Source organism: Meles meles, chromosome 2 (assembly GCF_922984935.1).
Source record: "Meles meles chromosome 2, mMelMel3.1 paternal haplotype, whole genome shotgun sequence".
NCBI classification, from domain to species: Eukaryota; Metazoa; Chordata; class Mammalia; order Carnivora; family Mustelidae; genus Meles; species Meles meles.
This window is the reverse complement of record NC_060067.1, coordinates 175,553,103-175,579,718: the sequence shown is the minus strand read 5'-3', so window position 1 is coordinate 175,579,718 and position 26,616 is coordinate 175,553,103. Positions and strand designations below refer to the sequence as shown.

At 37.6% G+C, this 26,616-nt stretch overlaps 1 protein-coding gene across 2 annotated transcripts; it reads left to right on the top strand.

Moving 5' to 3' along the window:
* Positions 1–1,612: 1,612 nt before the first annotated feature.
* On the top strand, positions 1,613–26,507 carry DDHD2 (DDHD domain containing 2). Of its 2 annotated transcripts, none has more exons than XM_045985135.1 (18): positions 1,613–1,795; positions 3,237–3,464; positions 4,257–4,447; positions 5,038–5,127; positions 5,670–5,790; positions 7,602–7,691; positions 8,828–8,963; positions 11,662–11,870; positions 12,144–12,211; positions 13,321–13,443; positions 15,034–15,129; positions 16,212–16,340; positions 16,445–16,600; positions 16,875–16,977; positions 17,116–17,286; positions 17,945–18,107; positions 23,742–23,849; positions 24,304–26,507. In XM_045985135.1, the coding sequence occupies exons 2-17, from the start codon at positions 3,245–3,247 to the stop codon at positions 23,821–23,823; spliced, it is 2,148 nt and encodes a 715-aa protein (XP_045841091.1). In that variant the 5' UTR covers positions 1,613–1,795; positions 3,237–3,244; the 3' UTR covers positions 23,824–23,849; positions 24,304–26,507. The 2 variants fall into 2 exon arrangements, with proteins under 2 accessions (XP_045841091.1, XP_045841100.1); XM_045985144.1 differs by lacking the exon at positions 1,613–1,795 and adding an exon at positions 1,807–1,912.
* Positions 26,508–26,616: the final 109 nt, after the last annotated feature.

Below are 26,616 nucleotides of genomic sequence, written 5' to 3'. Positions count from 1 at the left end.
TTTTCTATTAAACCAGACATTAAAGAAATTTATGAAAATGTAAAGCAATGTCCTTTCCCGATTTTTTTCATTTTGGAAAGTTACTTTTCCATTAAATTCATTTACAAGAAATGGGTTTTTAATGGTATTTTAAATGAATTAGTAAACATTTAAATTTGTTTTAATTTCTACTAAACAGTGATAGATACAACCTAAATAACTACACTTTAGGGTCCTCAACAAAGAAAAACCACTATATTGAGGATACAGAGATTTGGAGACAGAGGACCTAAATTCAGGGTCTGATTCTGTCACTTAAACGAGTTTAGGTAATTACTTAGGTCCAGCCTTTGAAAACAGACACTATGTTTGCTATTTTGGCTCCATCACGTACGGATAGTATGACTTAGGATAAGTCATTTTACCTCTGTAAATAGGGAGAACTATAGTCTGTACTTAAAGTTGCGGTGAGGACTAAATGGGATTACACTTGTAAAATGTTTACAAGCCTACCTAGAAATAGTAAGAGCTCAGTAAATGCTAGCTCTTACTATTAGCCTATGATATTAGCTAGTCATCTGACAAGATCCTAGAGAATGGGACAACTCTGGCATTCCTTTCCCTCTCCCTGGAGAGCAGGTTTTTTAGGTGTTTTGAGAACGTTTAAGTAAACTTGTGGATATCTGTGTGGCTGTTAACCTGTAAGAGAATTCATGTGTTATAAAAATTCGTTTTTCTTGGTTTCCGAAGAATTAACAAAACTGAAAAACATCCTGGAATCCTTGCCCTATAAACTAGTTAGAAAATAGACAAGCGTCTTATTGAATACTCAAAGGAGCTAAGGTCTTCCAGAAAATTAAATACGCAGGACAGCAGAGCAGGGCCATTAACTTCACGACTGTGGGAAATTCATTTAAACTTTTCACCTCAATTATGTCATCGTGTTTGGACAAAAATATCTCGTTTCCAGCCTCTCGTGCGGCTTTTAAGTCTGGTGAAGCTCACCTTTACATTTTTTTAGACGTATGCTTTGGCAGCCTCGAAATCCTAAGAAACGTAAGCGGGAGGGGGCAAAGCCCCACAGATAAAGTTTTTTTTTTTTTTCTTCAAATGCCGACGGTATCCATTCTCTGCACCCAGAAATGGAAGCTGCAGCTTGCGCCCTATTGTCCAAGTGCTCGCCAGGGGCGTGGTATCTGCGTCTCTTTCGGGTTCTCGGCATCTTTCCTGGCCCTTTAGTACAGTTAGCCAGAGTAGTACCAGGGTCAGCGCGTCTCTTCCCATCTAGTCTAGTCGACCAAGTGAGGGGGCTGGGCTGGTTAATTCTGAAGAAGCTTTCTTTCACTGAACTCAAAATGCTTCCATACACGTATAACGTCTTATCCCCCGTCCCCGCCTTTCAAAGACCTCAGACCTCAGACAGATTCTGTGCGCCCTCCTGGAGCGGAGGGCACGCCCCACGCACCGCCCGCACGCTCAGCGCTTCGGCTCCCTGCCCGCAGGAAGGAGCCACATCTCGCGCGATTCCTGCTACCTCTCGCGACACTTCCGGCCAGACTCCTGCGGCCCTCCTTGCCCCACCCATCGTTTCCACGCCGCGGTCCTCACCACTTCACCTTTGCTCTCGGTAGGCCAGCCCGCTGCTCGCCCGCTGGGAGCGCAGTGGAGCCCAGTGTTGGGCACGAGCCTGGCGGGGCCGCAGGCTCCGCCCTTCTGCGCTCCGCCCCGCCTGGGCTCAGGGGAAAGGCCCCCGCGGGGACATGTCGTGCCCCCCTCAGCGAGGGCAGGAGTGTGTGAAAGGCAGCGGGGCTGTCAGGTGAGCCCGCGACGGCGTGTTGGGGTGGGCGGCTCGGCGGAGGGAGGCCACTGGGCTGCGGGTTGGAGGCGTTGCGGGACCGGGATGCCGGTGGCAGAGGAGGACGCGATGCCTGAGGTAGAGAAGGGAGGTGCTGTGAGGACCACCACGGTGGCGGGGAGCGGGGAAGTGACCTCGGTCCGGGTGAAGGGACCAGGCTTGCCTTAGTACGGACTGCGCTTGTTCCATTGGTGGCTCCGCTCCTCTCTGCAGGGCTGGAAGCCGGAGGAGGCAAGTCCCCGAGCTCTGAGGTCCCAGATCTGGGCTGCAGGAGGCCTAGGGTTGTGGGGGAGAGGGACGCGCCAAGGTGGCGGAGGTAAATTGGCGTCAGGAAGAAAGATAAAGCGGCCGAAAGCCTGGAGAGCGTTCGCCCAGAGGAGGCCAGATGTTTGCCATCCCGCTGCTCTTGGCGCTGAGATAACCAATAATGCTCACTCCCCTCAAATTGAGTACACTTGGGTGTGTGAAGTGTTCCTTGCCTGGTGGTCTGAGTGTTGAAGGGGTAGGACCGCATAGGTCAGAGTCGTGTTTGAGAGAAGGAGGCATTTGAGGTCACTTGTTAGTTTTCTCCTGAGACTTGGACGGTGGGAGTGGGTGCGCGCGTGCGCACAGTGGCTCAAACTAGGGTTCGTGTTTTCAGAATTCGTGCCCTAGTCACTAATTAAGTACACTTCAAGGATCAATAGAAGATGACAGGGTCTTAAGTGAATAGTTTTACTTTCAGTATTTTAAGATTCCGATAAGCATGTAAGTGTGTAATGATAGGGGCCTGGAGCCTAAAATCTAGGTGTTATTAAGACAGTTGGAGTAAATTTTTTGCCTTTAGCAATAGATTTAGATTGAAATTGGGGTAAGATGTTTTGTTGCAATCAAGTTTTTTGACCATGTGTTTCTTCTGATTCTGGGCTTGTCTTTTTTTTAAGTCATTTTAATTTTATTATTTTTAAAATTGTATTTATTTGGAAGACAGAGAGAGTGAGCGAGAGCAGGCGCAGGGGAAGGAGCAGAGGGAGAAGGAAACTCCCCGCTGAACAGGGAGCCCAGTGTCATGCAGGACCATGAGATCATGACCTGAGCCAAACGCAGGTGCTTAACTGGTGGAACCATCCCGGGCCCCTCTGGTTTGTCTATATTAAAGCCACGCAGTTTTCTGAGAGAATTGGGAAATTAGTGTAAGGTGGCTGGTCTGACTATAAAAAACATTTTGTTTATACCTCCCCCTCAAATTCAGCTGTTAATTATCATGTTATTTCTATATTCAGTTGTGTGGCCCCTTGAGATTTTCTTTTCCAGAAATGACACCTTAAAATGACCAGTTGTGTGTGTGTGAGAGAGAGAGATTTCACTTTTAATAGAAGAAAAATGATTTTTCCCAATAGTTTTCTTGTATCTTGTCTTTTAGAGAGCGAAATGTCATCAGTGGAATCACACCAGGAACAATTGTCCCAATCAGATCCATCCCCGTCACCAAACTCATGTGGTTCCTTTGAGCTACTAGACATGGACACTGGCAGTTTGTATGAGCCAGTTTCTCCTCATTGGTTTTATTGTAAAATAATAGATTCTAAGGAGACATGGATTCCTTTCAACTCTGAGGATTCACAGCAGCTGGAAGAGGCCTATGGATCTGGTGAGATGGAAATGACTTCTAATAGATTAAGACTATTTCTCTCAGTCTAATATAATAGTTCTTATATTGAGTGCTATTAAAAATATTAGATTTTTTTCTAGTTTTCTGTGTAGCATTTTTTGGGGGCGGTTCTCTGTTCTCTCTTCTGTAGCATATTTATATAGAAATAGAAGTTTTGCATTACTAACCAGTCACATTATAGTATTTAAGAATTTGGTTTATATTTGAAAACAGTACTTAATATAATTTTTGTATAGTTATCTAAGAATATTTCTTATATTCTAGCATGTTTCAGTTTTTGTTTATGAAGAATGGGGGCATGTCACATTGCAAAAGAATGAATTCTAACTTTTTACGTGTTTTATCTTCTTTTATGAAACAAGAATGATGCTGGTAACTTTTATCATCATGATGGTCATGGTTGTTAATTTACTTTTTGGTGCCTCAAGCAAAAAATTCAGAAAGCCTTATATACTTTGTTTGTTTAATGGGACACTACTGTCTCAGAAAAAGAACAAAACAGTATTTGGGTATTATTTTTTTCATGTATCATTAAAACCAAGAATGGTTTTGATGGTTTGTGAATTAGTTAAAAAATTAGTTTAAAAAAATTCCATTTATTAAAATGGAATTGAATAATTTTAATAAATGGAATAAAACATTTTGTTTTAGGCAAGTAGAATATGTTCATTCTTAGGTCTCATTACATTATTTTGAGTATAACTCACAATTGTATTTTGGGAGGTTTATTTTGATATATGTACTTCTTTCCCCCTTTGCAATCCTTGATAGGAAAAGATTGTAATGGGAGAGTTGTCCCCACTGATGGGGGCAGATATGATGTGCATTTGGGGGAGAGGATGCGGTATGCTGTATACTGGGATGAGCTAGCATCAGAAGTGAGACGATGTACCTGGTTTTACAAAGGAGACAAAGATAATAAGTATGTTCCCTACTCAGAGAGCTTCAGCCAAGTATTAGAGGTATTCCTTTGACCCCTTTTCACTTCTTTTCATTTTTTTCTTCTATTTAATAATCTTTTCTTGTGACTTGTTTTTGTGAAATTTCTAGAAAGAGTTTGGTGGTATCTGGATCACATTTATAGCATTTCTTTTGCGAGTTAATTTCAAGATAAAGTAGTTTTATTTTCAGATTTTAAAATACTATGTAGAGTGTTAATGCCTTTAAGTTAAAATATTTTCCCTAATGGTGATCATTGTTAATAATATTTAAATTCTGACCACAGGATTGGTCTTTTAGCCTTTTGTTTTTCTGGCTCTGGAAACAATCTGAAATTTGCTTTCTTTAAATTGGAGTAGACATTAATATTATTGAAAGAAGTATATCAGAATATGAATAGTGATTTTATCTAGTCTAGATGATAAAAATAAGAGGGAATTTTGTTGTTCTATACTATTATCTGTTGTAATTTTAAAAGAATTTTCAAATATTTGATACATTGGAGTTGGATATTCTTACCTAATTGTTTATCTAGCAGTATTCTTGTAAAAAAAAGTTCAGTTTTAATAGAAAAGCTATTAGAGAAATCTAATGAAATGTGTTTTCTGTTAAGGAAACATACATGCTTGCTGTAACTCTGGATGAGTGGAAAAAGAAACTGGAGTCTCCTAACAGAGAAATTATTATATTACACAATCCAAAGGTAAAGCAAATTAAGCCTTTCTTTCATGTGGGATTAAAGGTTAATTGCATTACTAAGGAGAACTTAATTGGTTTCTTTTTCATAGGGATTCTATTTAGGATACCCTTTGGAAATTTTTACATTGCATTCACAATTATGAAACTTGTAGCCAGTGCCACCATTTTTTACGTTCTTCACCTTATACAAAACAATTTTCTTAGGGAGAATTACAACACTATAAATTAAGAATATCACTGACACATTATGCGGGCACATTTTACATGTGTAGGGTATTACTGAAAGATCTGTTAGCCAGATTTTTTTTCTTTTTTGGCTTTATTGAGGTATAATTGACAAAATCATAAGGTATTTAATATGTACAGCATTGGCCTACTGTATTTTCAGGGTTCTCATTTCAGGCCATCAGAGTTGGTTATCAAAACTCTAGTTGAGATTTGACTATGTATTCTGTTTTGAAAAACCTGTTCCTATCCCTGAGAATGTATAAATAGAGATGTCTATAATGCAGAATATATTTATTGCTTTGATCTTTTCTATTTAAGCTTATGGTGCATTACCAGCCAGTTGCAGGGTCCGATGAATGGGGTTCAACACCCACTGAACAGGGTCGACCAAGGACAGTGAAGAGAGGGGTTGAGAACATTTCTGTTGACATTCATTGTGGTAATGTTAATTGTTTATTTTTTCTTCTGATGTACTTGTTTATGACTTAAATGTGATCTTTTTCTATGGTTTTGGATTACCTCAAGACTTAAAAATGATTTAGTCATATGGGCTTATTATGAGTTAAGATTAGCATTACTTCATCTACTAAGAATCTTTTTAAAATTTTTAAAATTTATTTTAGAGAGAGAGCGAGGATACAAGTAGGTGGGGCAGAGAGAGAAGGAGAGAGAATCTCAAGGAGATTCTGTGCTGAATGTGGAACTGGAGGTGGGGCTCCATCTCATGACCCTGAGATCACAACCTGAACTGAAACTTAGTCACTGAGAATCTTAATAGATGTAAAAATCTATTTTAAAGTTGCTAAGTATATAGTGGAATGGGTAAAATTTGGCAGTACTAATCAAGAAGTCACTTGGAACAAATAAACTGATTTAGTCCTAATTTTAAGAAGTGTGATTCTGCCTATTTGATTAAAATTAATCAATTATTAATTCTGGTAAAATTAATTAATCAAAAATTAATTCTGATAACTCCTGTTCTTGAAGAGTGTGAACTAAGGAAAATTTTTTCAGTGAACTTTAGTGGTTATCCATTGCTATCTAGCTGGGGCCATTTATGGTTGGGTTTTTTTTTTTTTTAAAGATTTTATTTATTTATTGACAGACAGAGGTCACAAGTAGGCAGAGAGACAGGCAGAGAGAGAGGAGGAAACAGGCTCCCCGCTGAGCAGGGAGCCCGATGTGGGGCTCGATCCCAAGACCCTGGGATCATGACCTGAGCCGAAGGCAGAGGCTTTAACCCACTGAGCCACCCAGGTGCCCCTGGTTTTATAATATATTTAACTGGATTACAAAATTCCATTTTATCTCTGAGAGAAGATGGCTTGTCTTAGTCTTACTATAATTTAAAAAGATGAGTTTAGGGGCACCTGGCTGGCTCAGTCAGGGGACTGTATGAATCTTGATCTCAGGGTTGTAAGTTCAAGCCCCATATTGGGTATAGAGATTACTTAAATTAAAACTTAAAAAAAATAAAAAGACGAGTTTAAAATTTTAGGGTTTATATATACACCAGACATTATTGGTATCATTGATAAAAATGGACTATTAGATAAAAGTATCCTACCAGTGTTATGTTGGCTGAATTTGATTACTGTGGTTATTTAAGAAAATATTCTTAGGAAATACGTATTAAAGTATTTAAAGGATTAAGTATTTAAAGAGGTATGATGTATGCAGTCTGATAATAGATGCAACCTGCTTCCAGATGGTTCAGAAAAATGAATATGTGTGTAAACACACATAGAAAATAATAAAGCAAATGTAAATGTTGAAGTGTCGAATCTATAAAAAGTGTATGAGAGTGTCGATACAATTCTTTCATGTTTTCTGTAAGGTTGCAGTTATTTCAAACTGAAAAGTTTAAAGTCTGAAAAATTTTTTTACAGATTTATGTCAAGATAAATTAGAAACATGGTAAAATCATTATTTTACCAAGTAAAATATAGGACTGTTTGTGTCCTTTAAATGATCTGCTTGGGATGCCTGAGTGGCTCAGTCGGTTAAGGGACTGACTTGATTTTGGCTCAGGTAATGATCTCAGGGTTGCAGGATTGAGCCTCTGCTGAGCTTATCTGTCTCTCTCTGTTCCTCTCCCCACTTCTCAAATAAATAAATAAATTCTTTTAAAAAATGATTTTGTATTTTAAGTTGCCCATTTTTATAACTTATTCTTTGTGAATGTTTGACTGTAAACAGAGTTTAAGACTATTTATATGAAATGTTTTTTCTTTTTAATATCATTTACAGGAGAACCTTTACAAATAGATCATTTGGTTTTTGTAGTCCATGGGATTGGACCAGCTTGTGATCTCCGCTTTCGAAGCATTGTACAGTGTGGTAGGTTTGCAAAGCATGTAAGATTAAATCATTTAAGGGGAAATATTAGTCAATGCTCCTGTGAGCTGAGATAAAGTGTTGTTTTTAGTCTTTTATCTGCATAATAAGATTTGGAGAGCTAAAGACAGGTGGCAAGATAGTAAAGCTTCTTAACTTAGACCTAAAGTACTAGTGAATTCCTTAGGCTAATAGTTTATACTCTTAACTAATAATTCTTGAATGAACAAGCCCTTAATCCTTATAAAATTGTTTTATGAATGTGATGGTCCTCTTTCTAACCACTCCAAATTTAAAGGGAACCAAAAAGATGATATAGTTTTGTTTTTTGTTTTTTGTTTTTTTTAATATTTATTTATTTGACAGAGAGAGAGTGAGTGGGAGAGGGAAAACAGGTGGGGGTGGAAGAGGGAGAAGCAGGCTTCCTGCTGAGTAGGGAGCCTGATGTGGGGCTCCATCCCAGGACCCTGGGATCTTGACCTAAGCCGAAGGCAGACACTTTATGACTGAGCTGCCTAGGTGCCTCAATGATATAGTTTAAATGAATAACAGAAACTTAAGTCATTTTTGTAACTCATAGTATCATAAAGCTCTTGATATTCTACTTGGAATATTTAGGTCATTAGTATAAGTTGATTTTAAAAGGTAGTGTCTTCTAAAACTTAACAGTACATATTCAGAGTCTCCCAACTTGGGAATCTTCTACTGGTTAATGCTTCTAAGCAGAAACCTTCTGGAAGGTTAAGACTATTGTAGTATGAATTTCAAATAGCAGGGTTTTTTTTTTTTTTTTTTTTAAATCTAAAATATTGGTTAGAGGTTGTTTACAAAAACCAGAAGGTTAGTTAGGAATCTAACTGTAAGGCCGATTGACACAGTCATGTGATTTTTTTGTTTTTTTAAAAAATTGAAATAGTTCCCATGACACAGAAGTTTTGAAGTTAACTTTTCTTTAGATAAAGTGTTTTGTATAGTGAAATAATGTTCTGTTTTAAAGGAATAGCTTTTGTGCACTGATATCTCACTCAAGTAAATATGTGTTCCAAGCAAACGGAGAGAGTATAATTATGTGATCTGTTGCATCCTTATTCTATGAATTCATTGCTTCCCTGGTATGCATAAGTTAATGTCTTTTCCAGTTAACGATTTTCGCAGTGTTTCCTTGAACCTGCTGCAGACACATTTTAAGAAAGCCCAAGAAAATCAGCAGATTGGAAGAGTAGAATTTCTTCCAGTCAACTGGCATAGTCCTTTGCATTCTACTGGTGTGGATGTGTGAGTAATACCTTATGTCTTTGAGTTGTTAACTAAGATTGTAATGCATTTTCTGATCATTGATATGGTTGGGATATTTCTGCTATAGCTAATTATATAAAAATTTGTTCAGTGAGAAGTTTTTTGTACTACGTCTTTTCTTAGAGATACATTATTAAATGCTGACCTGGTTAGGAGTAAAGAACTATGTGTATTTTACAGTATGTCTTACTAGCTGATTAGTATTTTCTGTTACAGCTATTATTATTTCTTTAGCATTAAAACCAAACATTGCTTTATTCCTATAGTGTATAAGCATTTCCATCTTTAGATGTCAAAGCCAGCCTACCTCAAGATGTACAAAGTATTTTGTTGTTCCTTTTGTGATCATATTTAGATAATATTTGTCCATGTTGGGGGAAAAAAGGGAAATTCCCGAGCATTAAGTTATTAGCATTTATAACTTGAGCTATAATTCATACAACTTTTAAGTGATGGCTTTCTTAAGTCACAAACCCAGTTTTGTTTGTAGATTTTATGGTAATGTCAGAGAAGTTTGCCTTATATTAAGGATATTTTGGAGAGCTGTAGGCTCCAGAAAGAAGTGTGTTCATAGTATAGTTCTAGGATAGAATGGCAGATGCTTTTCTGAAAGATAAAGGAAGTAGTCAGTATTATTTCCATGTTGGTCTTGGAAATGGCTTTTCTGATTCTGTGTCTCTGAGTTCCTAATACCGTATGATTTGAGCATATTCCATATGCCAGATGTTGTAGTATGGTGTTGCTTTTACTAGGTATAGGGTTCACATTCTTCAGATTTGAGCTGATGCTAAGAGGTTCCTAAGGGCAAATTGCTCGCTAAACTACAGAAGCTGTTGAATCTTTGAGGACTCTTTCTGGGTATTTTGAGAAAGCTTTAACTGGAAGTTGATTAGGATAATGTCAGCATGGTTTTTCTTTTTGAGATATTCTGTTTGCCTTTGGCATCTGGTAGTCTCACTTTCTTTCAGCTTTCAGAAATTCTGCATTGAGAAAGGGAGCTGATCCATTTATCATTTGACTTGTGATCAAAAAACCTTAATGCTGAGAATTCTAGAAAAATCATCTTGTATTTTCTGTCTTTAAAAATACATTATATGTTTATAAAAAAAATAAGAAATAAAAAAAAACAAAACTCCCCCCCCAAAAAATTCTTTATTACAGAGAAGTTTGTATACAAAAATACCTTATATAATGAATCTTCATATACAGATTATGATTACCCAGGGCAAACAAGCCTCAACACATGGCCAGTTCTGCTCTATCCATTATTTTTCAACCTCTGTCTACTGCCCATCCCTCCACCATATTATTTTTGAACCAAATCTTATTATATCATTTCATCTGTAAATGTTTGTTTGTATATCGGAAAGGACTTTTATTTATTTTTTATTAACATATAATGTATTATTTTTATTTAGGGGTACAGGTCTGTGAATCATCAGTCTTGCACAACTCACAGCACTCACCATAGCACATACCCTCCCCAGTGACCATCACCCAGCCACTCTGTCCCTCCCACCTCCCTCCCCCCCAGCAACTCTCAATTTGTTTCCTGAGATTAAGAGTCTCTTATGGTTTGTCTCCCTGCCCAGTCCCATCTTGTTTCATTTTTCCCTCCCTTCCCCCATGACCCCCACCCTGCCTCTCAAATTAATTATATCAGAGAGATCATATGATAATTGTTTTTCTCTGATTGACTTATTTCGCTTACCATAATACCCTCTAGTTCCATCCACATCATTGCAAATGGCAAGATTTGGGGGTTTTTGATGGCTGCATAGTATTCCAGTGTATTCCACATCTTCTTTATCCATTCATCTGTTGATGGTGGAAAAGACTTTTAAAAATATATTAACCATAACACCATTATCACACCTAAAAAAAATCATTTTTTAAAAAGATTTATTTATTTGTTTATTTGAGAGAGAGAGCATGCATGAGCAGGGGGAGGGACAGAAGGTGGGGGAGACAAGCAGACTGCCTGCTGAGCACCCAGGTGCCCCTAAAAAAGTTCTTAATATCAGCAAATATACAGTGTTCAAGTTTCCAGTTGTCTAGTAAATATAATTTTATACACACACACACTATTTATTTATTTTGGTTAAAGATTTTATTTATTTTTTTTGACACAGAGAGAGAGAGATCAAACACAAGCAGGGAGACAGGGAGGTAGAGGAAGAAGCAGACTCCCTACTGAGCAAGGAGCCTGACTTGGTACTTGATCCTAGGGCCCTGGGATCATGACCTGAGTGGAAGGCAGAAGATGAACCGACTGAGCCACCTGGGAGCCCCTTGTTGATTTGTCTTTTAAGTCTCTTTTAATCTCTTGATTACCTTTCCATCTCTTATCTCCTTGTAGTTTATGTATTAAAGAATTTGTCTTATAGAGATTCTTACTGACTTTTGCTGGTCACATCATTTTGACTTAATTAAACATGTCTCTGCGTCCTTTGTGTTTCCTATTAATAGATACTATCTGTTGTATTTTTAAATATCTAAGTCTAAGCTTGAAGGCTAAGCTGGATAATAACTTAGAGGAGGTTATAGAATGTATTAGGTTTTCTGCTTAAAATATATACATGTATGTATGTATGTATGTATGTGTGTATATATATATATATATATATATATATATATATATATATATATATATATGTATGTATTTTTTTTCCCCCAGAGATCTGCAGCGAATAACTCTGCCCAGCATTAATCGCCTAAGGCACTTCACCAATGATACAATTCTGGATGTCTTCTTCTATAATAGCCCCACCTACTGTCAGACTATCGTGGACACAGTTGCTTCTGAAATGAACCGAATATATACACTTTTTCTTCAGAGGAACCCTGATTTCAAAGGAGGTGTATCCATTGCTGGTCATAGTTTAGGTAACAAATGAATTCTCTGTGATCAGAGAGGACTGTCACATATTAAGGACAACTGTTTTTGAAGTACAGTGTCTTACCTGTATCACACTTAGAGGTCTGGAACTGGTCTGTGATGAAGAATTTGGAAGGGGTTAGAAGGGAGTGGTGGTGGATTGGAAAGAAAAACTTTCTGCTTCATAGATTTTGCTATATGGGTAATTGGCTTAATACTTCTTGTATAAAAGCTGTGTAGTGCCAATACTTAGGAATTGTCCCTTCTTTCTTCTGTTTTAGGTTCACTTATACTGTTTGATATACTAACAAATCAGAAAGATTCTTTGGGGGATATGGACAGTGAAAAGGTAATTTAGATATACAGATATACTTGTACCATTTCTTAGGACGGATTTTTAGATTTTAGACTTACTTTTTTGTCTTTTTGCTAGTTCAGTCCCATCCCAAAACACATTAATTTTACATTTATTTTAATTTTAATAGACTTATCTCTTGGTATCTTCTTGGATGACAGAAGCAAGATAGTCATAAGCTTCCACAAATATTTGCCACGTTCTAAAATAACTATAGGTATCTTATTTTCCATTATAAATACGTACTTTTCTTCTGTTACTAGAATTATAGAATCATTGAATTGAAATGGAGTTTACATATGAGGAAATGAAGAATGAATTGGACACAAAGTGATATAATTTGTAGAAATTCCCTTTGAATGTGGTGGGGGGACTTGGTGTTTAAACATCTTTTGTAGGGGCGCCTGGGTGGCTCAGTCGGTTAAATGTCTGCCTTTGGCTCAGGTCATGATCCCAGGGTCTTGGGATCGAGCCCTGAGTCTGGTTCTCTGCTCAGCGGGGAGTCTGCTACTGTCTCCCTCCTCCGCTCCCCCTGTGTGTGCTCTTTCGCTCTCTCACATAAATAAATAAATAAATAAATAAAATCTTTAAAACAAAACACCTGTAAAACAAAGTCCTGTGACACATTATAGTTTTGAATTAGTATTTAGCATATACTATCTTGTATGTTTTCTCTTTTTATGTAAGTGTCTTATTTCTGTTGTTGGACTGTGAGTTCTTCCAGGACAGGGGCTTTATTTTAGATTGTTTTATGTCTTAAATACTCTTTCCGTAATAAGAACTCAGTGAATGTTTTCTTAATGAAGATGAAGAACACTTTGATAATCATTTATGCATTCAGATTATGGACGGACGCGCTGCCTACTGCGCTAAGAAGGCACTTCATTCATGCATTCATTTATTTAAAAACATTGTTTCAACTAAAGTTGCAAACTTAGAGATTAACTACTTAATTTATATTTTGTACAAATTACAATTATTTAAAATTATGTATATCTTTATATAAAACTCTTATATAGTGCATTATTTTTATTGCTAGTAGTACTAATAAAGGACCGTCTAAATGAATTTAGAGAATATGAGCTTTACAATTTAATTTTTAGGATGCACCAAATATTGTCATGGATGAAGGAGACACACTGACGCTAGAGGAAGATTTGAAGAAACTTCAACTCTCTGAATTCTTTAATCTCTTTGAGAAGGAGAAAGTGGATAAGGAAGCACTGGTAAAATAATCTTTTAAAACTTCATGCTGGGGGCGCCTGGGTGGCTCAGTGGGTTAAGCCTCTGCCTTCGGCTCAGGTCATGATCTCAGGGTCCTGGGATCGAGTCCTGCATCGGGCTCTCTGCTCAGTGGGGAGCCTGCTTCCCTCTCTCTCTCTCTCTCTGCCTGCCTCTCTGTCTACTCATGATCTCTCTCTGTCAAATAAATAAATAAAATCTTTAAAAACAAACAAAAAAACTTCATGCTATACCATTTTTAATATTTTTAGGTTTATCTTCCTCTTAGTGCTGACTAAGAGCCTGCCCTTCAGAAGCATTTTAGTCATAAAAACTCTGTTATCATTAGTAATGTCCTTTAGCATTATTTATGTGGTTTTTTATCTCATAAAGTGATCTTTGCTTTGTTGGAGACCAAAGTTCAGAGGAGCCATATTGACAAACATACAGTGATAGAGCAAAGACATATCAACATAGCTCAGAAAACAGAGTAAAAATAAATGACCACTTATCATTCCAGTTTATTTTCTCTTACACTTAAAGAGCCCTACTGTTGATATTTGCTTATTTGTTTTTGGTTTTCTGTCACTTTTTTTTTTTTTTTTTGCTTTTTTTCAGGCTTGCAATGCATTCATTCATTTAATAGGTATTTAGTGAATGCTTAATATGAGCAGGCATGCTCTACCATGTACTAGACTAGAGATAGAGTGGTCAGTAAGATATTATGTAAACCATAAACATGTTGTATAAACATAAACATTGTGTTTGTGGCTTAGTGGAGAAGGCACATATCAAATAAACATAACTACAATTGTGGTAAGTTCTAAGTTGGAAAAGTACATAGTAGTATTAAGAATGTATAATGAGACTAGTAGTCTGGGAGGGTGAAGGAAGACTTAATCTAATCAGGTGAGTAGCACCTAAGCTGAGATCTTGATTGATTGTTTCATGCTTAGTGTTTGCTGTATGTTCTTTTTTTTTTTTTAAAGATTTTATTTATTTATTTGACAGAGAGAGATCATAAGTAGGCAGAGAGGCAGGCAGAGAGAGTGAGAGGGAAGCAGGCTCCCCGCCGAGCAGAGAGCCCGATGTGGGGCTCGATCCCAGGACCCTGAGATCACGACCCGAGCCGAAGGCAGCGGCTTAAACCACTGAGCCACCCAGGCGCCCCTGCTTATGTCCATGAGTAGGGATAGAATCTTTCTCAGGACTGTGACATCTAAGCGTGGAAATCAAGGAATGTTCTTTTGTCATATAGGTAGATACCCACTTCTGTAGGGTTCTTTAAATATATATATATATATATATATATATATACATATACATATATATATTATATACATATATATATAATACATTGTCATCTGTATTACTGTAGTATTGATACTATAGTACTGATACCTTTATTCTTCTTTAGGCTTTTATGAATAAAGTACTTTTTTCCCCTCAAAATTATTAATGATGTTGTACTAATAGGGACCCCTATTAATATAAAAAAGAATAGTAGTGCTTAGGTCTCATTCCTCTCAGAGAACAGGACATTTAATTCTTTTTATTTTGCCTAGAAATAAGGATATTTCATTTTCTGTGCCTAGGCTTTATGTACTGACAAAGATCTTCAAGAAATGGGAATTCCCTTAGGACCAAGAAAGAAGATATTAAACTACTTTAGGACCAGAAAAAATTTAATGGTATGTGTTTAATATAGCTTGTAGGATTAAATGGTTTTTGACATCCTTATATCCTTGTGCTTTGTGATGTGGTTAGGCAGCTAAGCAACTTTGTTAACTGATCTTTGGCTCTCTTTAGAAATTAAACACATTTTCTTAAAATGAAAAAAAAAAAACATTTTCTTAATTGATATCCTTAAAAAATGTTACTAGCTTCAGAAGTCTTGTCTCCCCTGGAATCTTCCCACCATTCCATTTTTTTCCTTTTTTAAAAAAATTTCATAATCCCTTTATTGAAATATAATTCATATCACATACCATAAAATTGACCCTTTTAAAGTATACAATTCAGTCATTTTTCGTGTATTTGCAGAGGTGTGTCACGATTACCACTATCTAATTTGAGAACTTTTACATCACCCTAAAAAGAAACCCCATACTCATTTGCAGTCACTCCCCATTTCCCCCTCCTGTGAACCACTGATCTGCTTTCTGTCATTGTGGATTTTGTTGTTCTGGACATTTCATTTAGATGAAATTATACAGTGTGTGGATTTTTGTGACTGGCTTCTTTCGCTTTAGAATAATGAATTTGAGGTTTATCCATGTTGTAATAGTACTGACATCTAAGTACTAGTTCTAGTACTTTTACATTTAGTTTTTTTGCCCACTAAATTCCTTTCCATATCTTAGCAGTTATTTTTCAACTTCATAGCAGATTGCTTAGTTCTTATTTAAGGCCCAGTTCTTGGCCCAGTATCTGTATCATTTTGTATACCCATAGAGACATTCTACTTAAAAGGGAATTGTGCTTCATTGAAACCCTTAGCGGCCCTCGGTATTCCTCTTCATCATGCTCTGCTGTTGTTTCTCTCATAAAGTTTCAGCTGCCGCCCAGATAGCTTGTACAGCTTTCATTGATTTAGAGCATGTAAGGATGTCAGTTCATCACTTCGGACAGCTTTTGTTTTCATCAGCTTTATCTTGTTTTCTGAGACTCTTCCTAGAATTATTCAAAACTTTCCTAAGTATCCTTTCAAACTGTGTATTTCTTTGGATATTTTTACAACATAACAGCTCCACAGAATTATTTTATTCTTTAGGGTATTAATAGATCAACCCTGCAGCCAGCTTCAGGGGTGACCATATCCAGCCTCCTCAAAGAACCAGGCTTCTGCAGTAAAACCAATGCTACTGGAAATGGTGACTATCTGGATGTTGGCATTGGGCAGGTAACAATACTAATTATCTTTAGTCATTTCATTGCATGCCATTGGTATGGTAGGAACAGAGGTCACTTTTGTTATCAATGAGAGATACTTTATCTTTTTTCCAGGTGTCTGTAAAATACCCCCGGCTCATCTACAAACCAGAGATATTCTTTGCCTTTGGATCTCCCATTGGAATGTTCCTTACTGTCCGAGGACTAAAAAGAATCGATCCCAACTATAAATTTCCAACATGCAAAGGTTTTTTCAATATCTATCACCCTGTAAGCATTGGACAGCTCTTGTCTTTTCACCTGAATATTAGAGCTTATTGATAAAGAACATATACTTTCCTGTTGTGTTGATTTGCTTTTTTCTATACTATTTTATGGTAATGAGACAATTTACAGTAGTATGAATCTGAAAGTGATGGGGCAAAATAGCTGAGGTTTTTGTTTGTTTTTTTATGAGCTTATAATTTTTCTTGTCTGATACACAGTTCCTAAGGCGGTCTTTCTTCAGCAGAGGTATCTTGTAGCTATTATTTTTCCTATGTAGTTTGATCCTGTGGCATATAGGATTGAACCGATGGTGGTTCCAGGAGTGGAATTTGAGCCAATGCTAATCCCACATCATAAGGGCAGGAAGCGAATGCACTTAGGTAAGTCTGAGTACAGAACTTTTAATTCTAGATGTCTGGTCAGTGCAGACTGACTGGGCCTCATTCACTTTGTTTAACTGTGTTGGACCCTGAACTCTTTGTAAACCATGTAATGTTCTTTATTCAAATATGTTTCAGAATTGAGAGAGGGCTTGACCAGGATGAGTATGGACCTTAAGAACAATTTGCTAGGTTCATTGCGGATGGCCTGGAAGTCTTTCACCAGAGCTCCATACCCTGCCTTACAAGCTTCAGAAACTACAGAAGAAACTGAAGCAGAATCTGAATCAAGTTCAGAGAAGCTGAGTGGTCAGTGATACTATACACTTTGATTTCCTTCATTAGGTCTGATAAGAGTCCATAGTGTGTATTTCTTACTCATGGTGTAGAACCAATACTATGAGCCCTAGTGAGCCTTCCCCTCTGCTAGTCTTTTCTATTATCTAATAGCCACAAGTTATGGAAAAACATTATTTGTGAGGTAAAATGTCAAAAGAAGCTGAATATCTGGTACAGAGGCTTTAAAAGACATCCCTTACTTGGGAACTCTGGAAGTGAGGTTAGGAGCCTCCTCTGTGAAGCTCCTTGCTTTTATAGGGCAATGTCATGTATTCATCGGTCAGTTTTCTTTTCCTGGTTGGGCACTAGCTAGTATGCTCTCCTCTTAATTTCACAGTTAATGTTGCATTCTTTTTGCTTTAATTTTCAAATACTAAAGATTTCTATCCCTACTTCTATTTAGTTTATAAACCAGAGGCAAATGACTTAGCTGTCAGAGGTACGGGAAAGAAATGGGATTGAACAAATCAGTATGACTTGAGGAGAAGCTTTAAGGGGCTTGAGAGGAGGAAGGTGCAGAAAGCTTTCTGAGCAGAAACTACCTCATCCTACTGTAAACTTGGTAGTCTGAAGGGAAGTAAGGACAATCTTGGATGGCTGATTGTTATTGTGGGTCTTCTATGTCCAGATGTTAACACAGAAGAGACCCCTGTGACAGTTAAAGAAGAAGTCCCGCCCATCAATGTGGGAATGCTGAATGGAGGCCAGCGCATTGACTATGTGCTACAAGAGAAGCCCATTGAAAGTTTTAATGAATATTTATTTGCTTTACAAAGCCATCTGTGCTATTGGTAAGTGATGTTTGTGTTTGTTTCTGGGTGTTTCTTTTCTTTCTTTCTTTTTTTGGGGAGTGTCTAATTGTTTCAAAGCTATTTGATAGATGTAGGAAAGGAGGGTAGGCTAGTGTACATTTGGGATTGGAGTGATTTCTCATTTAGACAGTTATAAAATAACACAATTATATCATTTAAATAAATCTGATTTAAACACATTGTTTTTTTACTTTGCAGTTGGGTAGAGCATGGGCTGATGATGCCAGCAACCATGAGTTCAGCTAGCTTAGTTTTAAAAGTTTTAAATGACCAAAAAGCTTTGGTCATTGGTGGGGGACAGGAGGGGTACATATTATTGAACTGAAACAAATACATTACTGTTGGTAAAAGTATTGTAAACTCGTTTGAAAGTATTTACGGTAGCTAGATCAGAATTTATTATTTTCGTTTTAACATTTACACTTTTAATATTTAAATGTTTTTTCCAGATTTATTGAGATATAATTTACACATTGCATAAGATGTTCAACATGATTTGATACATGTATATATTGTGAAATGATTAACACCTCCATCACTTCACATAATTACTCCGTGTACACACACACTGTGTGATGAGAACATTTAAGAATTACTCTCTCAGCAACTTCCAAGTATATGATGCGGTATTATTAACTCTAGTACCATGTTGTACGTTAAATCCCCACAACTTATTCAACAGAATTAATCATTATTAAATATAATTATCTGATGGGTTGTAGAATGGATTACTAATGCTTATTGAAATCCATACATTATAACAGAAAAGAACTTAATCACCAAATTAATTGAAACTAAAGAAAAAGATAGCTGGGAAAATAAGATGGATGGGTATTAAGGCTTCAAAAATGCATGCTTTTAGGTTTTAAGATTTTATTTATTTGTTAGAGAACAAGCTCTAACAAATAAATAAAATCTTAAAACCTAAAAGCATGCATTTTTGAAGGGTATTTAAAAATGCATGCTTTTAGGTTTTAAGATTTTATTTATTTGTTAGAGAACAAGCTCTAACAAATAAATAAAATCTTAAAACCTAAAAGCATGCATTTTTGAAGCCTTAATACCCATCCATCTTATTTTCCTAGCAGAGGGAGAAGACGTCTCCTTGCTGAGCAAGGAGCCCGATGTGGGACTTGATCCCAGGACACTGGCATCATGATTTGAGCCGAAGGCAGATGCTTAACTGACTGAGCCACTTAAATTATGATTCGTTATTATTTTTTTAAAGTTTTTATTATATTTTACTTTTTTTTAAATCTTTTTTTTTTTTATATTTTTTATTTATTTGACAGAGATCACAAGTAGGCAGAGAGGCAGGCAGAGAGAGGGGAAGGAAGCAGGCTCCCTGCTGAGCAGAGGGCCCGATGCGGGGCTCGATCCCAGGACCCTGAGATCATGACCTGAGCTGAAGGCAGTGGCTTAACCACTGAGCCACCCAGGCGCCCCTATATTTTACTTTTTGAAGGTTTTTTAAATTCATTCATTTGAGAAAGAAACCATGAGAGCGTGAGCAGGGGAGAAGGGGGGGGCGGAGAGAGAGAGAGAGAAAGAAGCAGACTCCTTGCTGAACAGGAAGTCCTACATGGGGCTAGATCCCATGACAGTTCCAGGACTGGGGCTCAATCTTAGGACCCTGAGATCATGACCTGAGCCGAAGGCAGATGCCTAACCAACTGAACTACCCAGGTGCCCTGTTTTTTTAAGTTTTTATTTAAATTTCAGTTAGTTAATATACAGTGTAATATTAGTTTCATATGTACAATATAGTGCTTCAGTACTTCCACACACCTGGTGCTCATTACAAGTGTACTCCTTTTTTTTTTTTTAAAGATTTTATTTATTTATTTGACAGGGATCACAAGTAGGCAGAGAGGCAGGCAGAGAGAGAGAGAGAGAGAGGAGGAAGCAGGATCCCTGCAGAGCAGAGAGCCTGATGTGGGGCTCGATCCCAGGACCCTGGGATCATAACCTGAGCCGAAGGCAGAGGCTTAACCCACTGAGCCACCCAGGCACCCCACAAGTGCACTCTTTAATCCCCATCACCTATTTAACTCTTCCCCTCATGTACCACCCCTCTGGTAACCATCAGTTTGTTCTCTATAGTTAAGAATCTGTTTCTTGGTTTATGTCTTTTTTTTTTTTTTTTTTTTGCTCATTTGTTTGATTTCTTAAATTCCACATGAGTGAAATCATACAGTATTTGTCTTTCTCTGACTTATTTCACTTGGCATAATACTCTCTAGCTCCATCCTTGTCATTGCAAATGGCAAGACTTCATTCTTATTTGTGGCTGACTGGTATTACACTGTGTGTATACCACCTCTTCTCTATCCATTCATCTATTGATGGACACTTGGGCTGTTTCCATAATTTGGCTGTTGTTGATATTGCTGCTATAAACATTGGGGTCCATGGTGGCACAGTTAGTTGAGTGCCCAGTTCTTGGTTTTGGCTTGGGTTGTGATCTTGGGGTGGTGGGATTACGTCCCATGTGGGGTTCTGTGCACAGTGCAAACTCTTCATGAGACTCACCCTCCCTCTCCCTCCGCCCCGCCTCCCTATACTTCCTTGCTTTCTCAAGTAAATAAATCTTTTTTTTTTTTTTTAAAGATTTTATTTATTTATTTGACAGAGAGATCACAAGTAGGCAGAGAGGCAGGCAGAGAGAGAGAGAGAGAAGGAAACAGGCGCCCTGCTGAGCAGAGAGCCCAATGTGGGCTCAATCCCAGGACCCTGTGATCATGACCTGAGCCAAAGGCAAAGGCTTAAACCCACTGAGCCACCCAGGCGACGCTCAAGTAAATCAATCTTAAAAAAAAAATTGGGGGGCACCTTGGTGGCTTTGTTGGTTAAGCCTCTGCCTCTGGGTCTTGGGACTGAGCCCAGCATTGGGCTCCTTGCTCAGCAGGGAGCCTGCTTCCCCCTTTCTCTCTGCCCGCTGCTCCCCCTGGTTTTGGTCTCTGTCAAATAAGTAAATAAAATCTTAAAAAAAAAAAATCGGGATACATGTATCCCTTTGAACTAGTGGGTTTCTGAGATTTTGGTTGTGATTGCAAATATTTTGTCTACAGATGAATTTGGGGAGAATTGACATCTGAATAATGCTGAGTCTTCTGATCCACAAGCACAGTATCTCTCTGTATTTTGGTCTTCAATTTCCCTTAGCAATGTTTTGTAGGTTTCAGTGTATGTATTTTGCATGCTATAGTTTTTTTTTTTTTTGAATTTTGCTTATTTATTCATGAGAGATCACATGAGCATGTGAGCAGGGGGAAGGAGAAGAAGGAGAGGAGGAAGCAGGCTCCCTACCAAGTAGGGAGCCCGATGTGGGGCTCAATCCGAGGACCCTGGATCATGACCTAAGCTGAAGGCAGATGGCCAACCTACTAAGCCATCTAGGCACCCCACGCTATAGTTTTTAAGTTGCATGCCTTGTATGCTCCATTCTCTCTTCAGATCAGATAAATCTTTTGCCTTTTATTTAAAAAAAAAAATTGCATTCCTCCGGTTATGAATAAGATTGAGCATCTTGACATATATTTCAGGACCATTTTTGTTTCCTTTTCTGGGAGTTTTTTGTACTCTTTATTCTCTTTTATATTGAAATTTTTTTTATTGTTGATCAGTCTGTGATGAGTTGCAAATGCCTTTTCCCCAGTTTGTCTTTGACATTGAAAAGATTGATGTTTATATGGTCATATTTGTTGATTTTTCCTTTCTGGCTTCTAGAATGTGTCATACTTAGATCTTCCTTATCCTCTGAAGAATGCCTTACCACAGTTTATTCTGATATTTTATGGTTTCATTTTTACATGTGAATGTTTGATTCACTTTGGATTTATTCCAGTAACAGGTATAGATTGGTTCAGGTCATTTTCCAGATGCCTCTCCATTTGTCACAACACGTTAGTAGATTTGAGTCTCACTTTATTAAATTCCTATATAGATTTAGGACTATTTCTGAACTTCTTTTCTCTTGATCCATTTATTTATGCACCAGGATCACACCATTTTAATACTTAGTTTAGTTAATGCCCCTTGACTGGCATAGGAATTTCTTTTTTTTTTTTAAGATTTTATTTATTTGACAGAGAGAAATCACAAGAGAGGCAGGCAGAGAGAGAGGAAGGGAAGCAGGCTCTCCGCTGAGCAGAGAGCCCAATGTGGGACTCGATCCCAGGACCCTGAGATCATGACCTGAGCCGAAGGCAGCGGCTTAACCCACTGAGCCACCCAGGCGCCCGCATAGGAATTTCTTAACCTGAAGTCTGTGTATGGGGTTTCTGGGGAATAGAAAAAGCATATGAATCCAATGAAACTATTTATATTTTGGAAAAATATATCCAAAATAATATATATATATGCATATATATATACATATGCATATATATATAATCTTTTCTGAGGAGAAATCCATTGGTTTCATTAGATTTTCAAGTTAGATACATGATTCAAAAAATGTTAAACCACAGATCTAGAGAAATGTTTGCTATACATCCTTAAGGCAGTCCTTCATGACGTTAATCAAATTTCTTTATGAACTGGATATAAGTAATTGCTTGGGCACACACAGAATGATATCTGGAAGATGCATAAGGAATTGGTAACTTGATTGTCCGAAGATGGGAACTCGTGGTTAACAGAGGTGGAAGTAAAACTTCATTATAACACTCTTTTAGATCTTGAATCATGAACTCTACGATTGTACTATTTTTTTTTTTAAGATTTTATTTATTTATTTGACAGATCACAAGTAGGCAGAGAGGCAGGTGGGGGGGGCGGGGTGAAGCAGGCTCCCCGTTGAGCAGAGAACCCGATGCGGGGCTCGATCCCAGGACCCTGAGATCATGACCTGAACTGAAGGCAGAGGTTTAACCCACTGAGCCACCAGGCACCCCATAGTATATTTTTAAAAAGGTAAATAACATTTAAAAAATTAAGGTGACCAACTGGATGGCTCTTCCATATTATTCCAAGAAGAAGCTCTGTGGAAAGGGAACAGTTCTTGGTTGGTTATTTACTACTAGCTTTTTTGTATTACCAGACATAATGCTAGACTTTTTTTAAAAAATTGTGGTTGACATACAATTTTATATTAGTTTCAGGTGAATTACTGCATAGTGAATTGGACAGTTCAGTGCTCACCATAAGTGTAGCCACCATACATTATTACAATATTATCGACTATATTCCCTGTGGTATACTTTTCATCTCCATGACTTATTCATTTTATTACTTGAAATTCATACCTCTTAATCCCCTTCATCTATTTCACCCATCCTCCCACCCCTCTCCCTTCTGGCAACCACATTGTTCTTTGTATATATATGAGTCTGGTTTTTGTTCATTTGTTTTGTTTTTTAGGTTCCACATATAAGTGAAATCATATGGCTTTTGTCTCTTACTTCATTTAGCATCCTCTAGGTCGATCCATATTATGGCAAATGGCAAGATTTCATTATTCTTTATGACTAAGTAATACTCCACTGTAAAATGAACTTTTGAGAAAAATGAACTTGTAAGGTGATTGTGTAGATTACATGAGATAATATCTGTAAAGCGTCTAGTATAAATGTTAGTTTCTTCTTACAACTTAAGTTTTTCTCTTTATAGGGAGTCTGAAGATACGGTATTGCTGGTCCTCAAAGAAATCTACCAAACCCAGGGCATCTTTCTTGATCAGCCTTTACAGTAAAAATGAACCATATATGGCTGCTTCATGTAAGTGTTTAAATGTCACGAATGCAGCATAGTTCCTACATATTGACATGTTATGAGGAACAGTGTAGCCTTGAGCTCTTTATAAACGTACTTTTCTGTTGCCTGTCACCAAGATCTAGGTTATTGCTCATTTTTTAGAGGGACTCTGGTTAAAATTGCTGAGAAATAAGTGCAATAGCCCATGTAGACAAAGAGTGTGTGTGTGTTTGCTGGTGACTTAGTCCACTAACACCTGTCACTTTTTTAGGATCTAAACTCAGAATCTAAATAGTTCTGATCATTTAAGTTACCATGGCAACAGTTACAATTTTAATGACGAAGAGCCCATCCTGAGATTTAAGTTCCTTTGCTTCTTAGATGTGTAACTAGAACGTTCATGCATTAGACTCCCGAATTCTGCCTGGTCGCCTTCCAGTTGTGACTGCATCGTGACCTCTGTTCCACTCTTCCCTAGACGGACACTGACGGATCCTCCCCCCGAAAATCCGCCTGCTTGTTGCTGCAGTTTCCCTCTCCTCAGCTGTGTCATTTCCTGCATGTTGCCTGTCACTCACTTACCACTGGGGTCTTTGGAAGATAATCTTGTTATCTCGGAAGTGAGAGAAAAAGCAAAGGGAAGACCCTATTACTTTTTACCACTAGCTTCATAGAAGCACTTGCCACTCTTCATAGTGGGGTTTGTTTGCATCTTTAATTCTGGATGATAGGTGCCATCCTCTATTGCTTATTATTTGAGATAGTATAAAATCTGTTTTGAGTTTGATTTATTTTGGCTTGGTAGAAATTTTTCTAGGAAATTATTGCTTATCTTTAGAAAATGTTTCAGTTTGTAAGCAGGCTCCGGAGATTCAGAAGGCATTTTGGGGTGCGCTTATCTCTCATTGCTGTTCTCTGCATTTGGAGGCTAAGTGGGTGTGAAGTTGGGCAGCTTCCTTGGAGCAGCTTTTGTTTCCTACAAGTACTGTGTGAAGGACTGAAGTGTAGCTCACACAGTATTGTTTACTCTCTGCAGCGGACAGCTGACTGTTGGTAATCACTGATGCTCTTCAGTGTTTTCCCAGCTGTTCGAGCTGCTCTCAGCGTCTTCAGTGGATAGTTTGGTTCACATGAGGTGCACCTTTATAAAGCAAAGATGTTATATATTCTAGACCTGTCCTTTTATATCATGCTTCAAATGGGGAGACTCTAGATGAAATCTTAGTTATTTGATAGTAACTTCTGTTCTTAAGTTGAGGGCAAAGTTATAAGGGCTGACAAAACCTGAAATCCCATAGCCTTGACAGCTGACTAAAATCAGTAGTACATTTAAGGTGAAATAGAATTTGTGCAAGTCAACCACGATATTCACTTGAGTGAAGGCAGTATTGTGTGTCCTCTTTGAAAACATTTTGTAAACACCATTGCCTGCTTAGATACCCATAATCCAGAGAGCTTATTTAACAGCCTCACAGCACAGGTAGTGTTGGCTAAGGCAGGTAGCTTCAGCTGGGAGAAATGTTTCTTATTCTGAAAGAAAAATCTGTGCCAAGGAACAGCCAAGTGCAGAGTCCGTGTCAGAACATGCAAAGTGAGATGTACGTACCTTGAAGACGACGGGTGCATATAGACTGATATTTTCCAGGGCATCTGCTCACCACTGTGCTGTATTTTCTTTCTCCTTGGTCAGAGTTTGCCATTGACTTTGCAGTTCTCTTTGTGATAGTCCTTTACCCTCTTCTCCAATTTCTATAGGCCTCTCTGTTTATAAAGTGGAATAGGCAGGCAAGCTGTGTTTTGTTTTTTATAAAAAAGGGGTTTTTTGTAAATGTATCATGGTTATCCAGTGCACTGGCATTTAACATTTACTTAAGCCATCCGTGTGACAGCAGTGATCTCTATCCCTTTGCAGAGAAAAGGAAAGGGAAGTTTAATCACTGTCACCTTAGAGATGGCAGAGGTAAGGCTGGGGTACAGGATCCATTCCTGGCCTTTACTTGTCCATCTGCTTACAGACTAATGCTGAGCCACTAAGAAGTGTCAGATATATGGAATACTTTTATTTTACTATATAAGCTGAGTTTGAAGTAAGGGTTACTGAGAATTAAGTAGCATTCAATTATATTTTAAAGGGGAAGCTTTCGTCAAGTTGTTGTCTTCAAATTTACATTTATTCTTCATATTAGCAGACTAGCTTAAGAGTAAACCAAAGGACAAGCAAGAAAGAATGAGTCCCTATAACCAAAGATGAACAGCATAACCCTGGATAGCTAGATAAACCACTGTTGGTACTAAGAAAAGTTTTCTGATGGTGAGGGGCAGGCGACTGTAAAGGAGCTTCCTATCTCGTCTCTCCACCTACAGTATCATCATGGTTGTGTAGTACACAGGTTAATAAGCTGGATTTAAATTCTTTATTTAGCTGTGTTATTTGCACTACTTTGGTTGTATCATGTGCAATCTCTTGACCAAGCCTACTTTTAAACTCTGTAGAGCATCATTTTATACATAGTCCCCGCTACAGAATTTGTTATTGCTTATCTCAGCAAGAGATTGTGTGCATGGAAAGATTAATAGCACTGATTAGCTTTCTAATATTTTGCACTTTTTGAAATGTTTGTTTTTTACATGATTCTATTTAAAAGTTTATGAAATACTGAAATAAAACCATATTGACCAGTTGCCTACTTTTACCTGGTTCGATCCATTATACAGAAAATGAATACAATAACCATTTTCTTCCCCTTTGTTATTAAAGCTAATTAAAAAAGGAAGTTTGGGGTAAAGAACT